We start from the raw sequence: 3229 nt of genomic DNA, 5'->3' as shown, positions 1-3229 counted from the left end.
ATGTGTGTAGGCACCTTTATCTAATCTATCTATGGATCCAATCTCTATGTGCCTGGGAATTAGTATATGATATTCGTACAATATGAAGTTTCCTAAAAGGAAAAAGGAAGCCGCCCTTATGATTTATCAGACTCCTGTGTACTAGGTCCACGCTCACAGTGCATATTTCAGAGGCTGCCAGGGCATGATGGGACTTGTAGTTCTGCATAGCAGTTGCGGACTGTCTGTACTGTAGATAGAATGTGATAATAAATAGCTGTCCTGTGAGTGGCTGTATAGCCGCTTGTCCTACAGAGGGCGCTGTGCCCCAGCTCCCGTTACTAGTGTCCTCCGGGTGACGTCACAGGGCGGCGCCGTCCCACGTTCCCTATCCGGGCCGCCGGGAGACACAGCAGCAGCTTTGGGCGGGTCACCTCTCCGGGCACCGTGCAGCCCTTCCACCGCCATGAGGGAGGCCGAGAGTCGTGAGCAGGTCTGACCGTCACCCGCTGTCACCGGGCAGTGCCCGCACCCCTCCATGGGATGATGCGACAGGGGAGACCCCGGGATCCCGCTCCCACTGGCCGAGGTATGAGACGCTGCTCCCGGCGGGATGGCTAGCGGCGGCTCCGGTTCCGCCCGGTCCTCTCTGCCCCCCGGAGTGGGCCTGGGCGGCCCCCAGCCCCGTAAGAAGCTGCTGACTATCTGTGACCAGTGCAAGGCGAAGATGCAGCTGGTGGCTGACTTGCTCCTGCTCTCCAGCGAGCCCCGGCCCGTCAGCCCGGAGAGCTCTGCCCAGCTGGGGGAAGCCTTTGAGAAGTGCAGAGACACCGTGATTGCCAGGACCAAGGGTCTGTCCATCCTCACCCATGATGTCCAGAGCCAGCTCAACATGGGCCGATTCGCAGAGGTGGGTGACAGCCTGCAGGAGATGGGCGACTTGGTGGTGTCTCTCATTGAGCTCTCTGCCCATGCTGCTTACCTGGCGGCGGTGGAGGTGCCTGGCTCCCAGGCTGCCCTTCCAGGTCTGGTGGACCGCTACAAGGTTACACGTTGCCGGCATGAGGTGGAGCAGAGCTGTGCCACCCTCAGGACTGTGCCCCTACAAGACCTCACACCGCAGCTCCTACTGGAAGTCTCCCAGAACTTGTCTAGGAATCTAAAGATTCTCACAGATGTCAGTGTTGTCGCCAGCGAGAGGTCCAGAGATAGGTTCGCCAAGGAACAGTTTAAATTGGGGGTGAAGTGTATGAGTACCAGCGCCACTGCGTTACTTGCCTGTGTCAAAGAAGTAAAGACTTCCCCTAGTGAACTCTCTAGAAATCGCTGCGCTCTCTTCAGCGGTTCCCTGGTGCAAGCTGTGCATGCCTTGGTGGGCTTTGCCACAGAGCCACAGTTCCTGGGCAAAGCTGCTGTTTTAAATCCAGATGGCAAAGCAGTGCAGACAGCCATTCTTGGGGGTGCTATGAGTGTGGTATCTGCTTGTGTGCTCCTGACCCAATGCCTCAGGGATATAACCCAGCATTCCGACAGCAGCAGCAAGATGACAGACTACAAGGAGAGATTGCGGAGTTCAGCTTGCGCTGTCTCTGAAGGGTGCAACTTGTTATCTCAGGCCTTGAGAGAGAGGTCATCTCCTAGAACTCTTCCGCCAGTAAACTCCAATTCTGTGAAATCACCCTAGATGGGAAACACGCCCTCCCTTATAATGTTACCAAAGAATATTGGTCCAGCTGAAACAATTCTCTTCAGAACTAGATATGGCCCTGCATTATATTCTCGGAACTGGAAGTGCTAGCTATTGAAAATTGCATTTCAACTAGGTAGATGTTGCGAGATGTTATATTTTATAGTGTTCAAAGTTGAAGGTAAAATTAATTCATGGTGCCTACATTGCAATGATGGTGGTTTGCTACCTATTCTATTGTAAGGCTCTGATGCATATAATTTTAGCCACATATCGCAAAAGCAGGTTAATTCCACTGCTCAGATCCCAAAGTAATATTTTTAGGATTGGGGGAAAAAATCAAAATGCTTTTTCATGTTAATATATGTTGGTTACATTACAACATTAATCCTTTTTAGTTCTAATCTGTTTGAGTAATTCATGAGAAAAAAAAAATAGGTCTAGTTTAGCCTTATTAGGAAGTCATTCATATATAATTAGAACAATGAATCATTTGTAACATTGCTTAATAAGTGTTAAACAAATTTCCCACTGTAGGATTAATTTAAGACACAAGCATTTTAGTGTTGGCAAATTTGTAATTCCCTGGGCTATGTTTCAATACCAGGGGTACAATTGATCCTACTCTAATGAGTTCATATATAGAAAAAACAATTTTTGTATTTTTGAGAGGTTATTGTAAAGTTTCACTTTCAGTTGCTTGTAATCTTGGACAATGAAGCAGTCATCACTAACTTTCCCCCCACCATATCTGATACTCCAACTTTGTCAGCTAAATGTCAAATTTACTAGCTGACATTAACTTGCACTATTAGAATATTTAAACATCACATTTATGCAGCTGTAAACTTGTCACTGACCACTCTATGAAGTTTCAAAGTACTTATTGACATTTGTCTTTCAATATTAAGCCTCCTTTACCCCTTTTAGTACCAGCGCTGGCACTAAAGTGGCATTATCAAGGCTTTAAAATCCGCGCTGGGTGCGGTTTTTAGCCGGTGTCTTCCAGATTTCCCATCAGAATGTTGCTGTGTGTGATCTGCAGGAATAAAAAGGTTACCTCAGTTTTATTTTTAAACATTTTTATGGCTTTTGGCTGCTGGATGTAGCTCCCTTTTTAAAATCCTGCAACAGTGTGTGAATGGGGGGTGTGTAGGGGGCCCAGAGAGCGAGAAAAATCAATTTTTATTTCCCGTGTGCTGACTTACTGTTGGGAGGGTGGGGTACAGTGAGAGTGTTTCCTAATTGTACACTATAATAAAATGATTGTCATTGTAAATGTCAATTTTTACCTTTCATGTACTGGAGTATTTATTTCGCCTATTAAAATGTAATGTTTTCTGAAATTTAGAAGGAGCCTTCAATTGTCAATGAAAATATATGCTCAGGATGTTCTGTATAGAGATCATGTTTGATGTGTGCTGATTTGTGAGAAATGTGATATTGCAAAAAGCAACTTTCTTTTAAGTACTTACAAATCTCATTAGTGGTGCAACTTCTGTGGTAAGGTACAATACAAGCTGTGCAAGTGACAGCTCTACATCCTGGTATTTCTGCCATCCG

At 46.5% G+C, this 3229-nt stretch overlaps 1 protein-coding gene across 1 annotated transcript; it reads left to right on the top strand.

Moving 5' to 3' along the window:
* Nucleotides 1-282: 282 nt before the first annotated feature.
* Nucleotides 283-3012, top strand: TLNRD1 (talin rod domain containing 1). The gene has a single exon (XM_088473023.1). The coding sequence runs from the start codon at nt 593-595 to the stop codon at nt 1661-1663; it is 1071 nt and encodes a 356-aa protein (XP_088329149.1). The 5' UTR covers nt 283-592; the 3' UTR covers nt 1664-3012.
* The last annotated feature ends 217 nt before the right edge of the window (nt 3013-3229 follow it).

This window comes from Taudactylus pleione, unplaced genomic scaffold (assembly GCF_031769625.1).
Source record: "Taudactylus pleione unplaced genomic scaffold, aTauple2 ptg000129l, whole genome shotgun sequence".
Taxonomy (NCBI): domain Eukaryota; kingdom Metazoa; phylum Chordata; class Amphibia; order Anura; family Myobatrachidae; genus Taudactylus; species Taudactylus pleione.
This window is presented reverse-complemented; position numbering and strand designations above follow the sequence as displayed.

Coding starts and splice junctions, on each gene's coding strand:
- TLNRD1 (XM_088473023.1), top strand. CDS start 593: ATGGCTAGCGGCGGCTCCGGTTCCGCCCGGTCCTCTCTGCCCCCCGGA.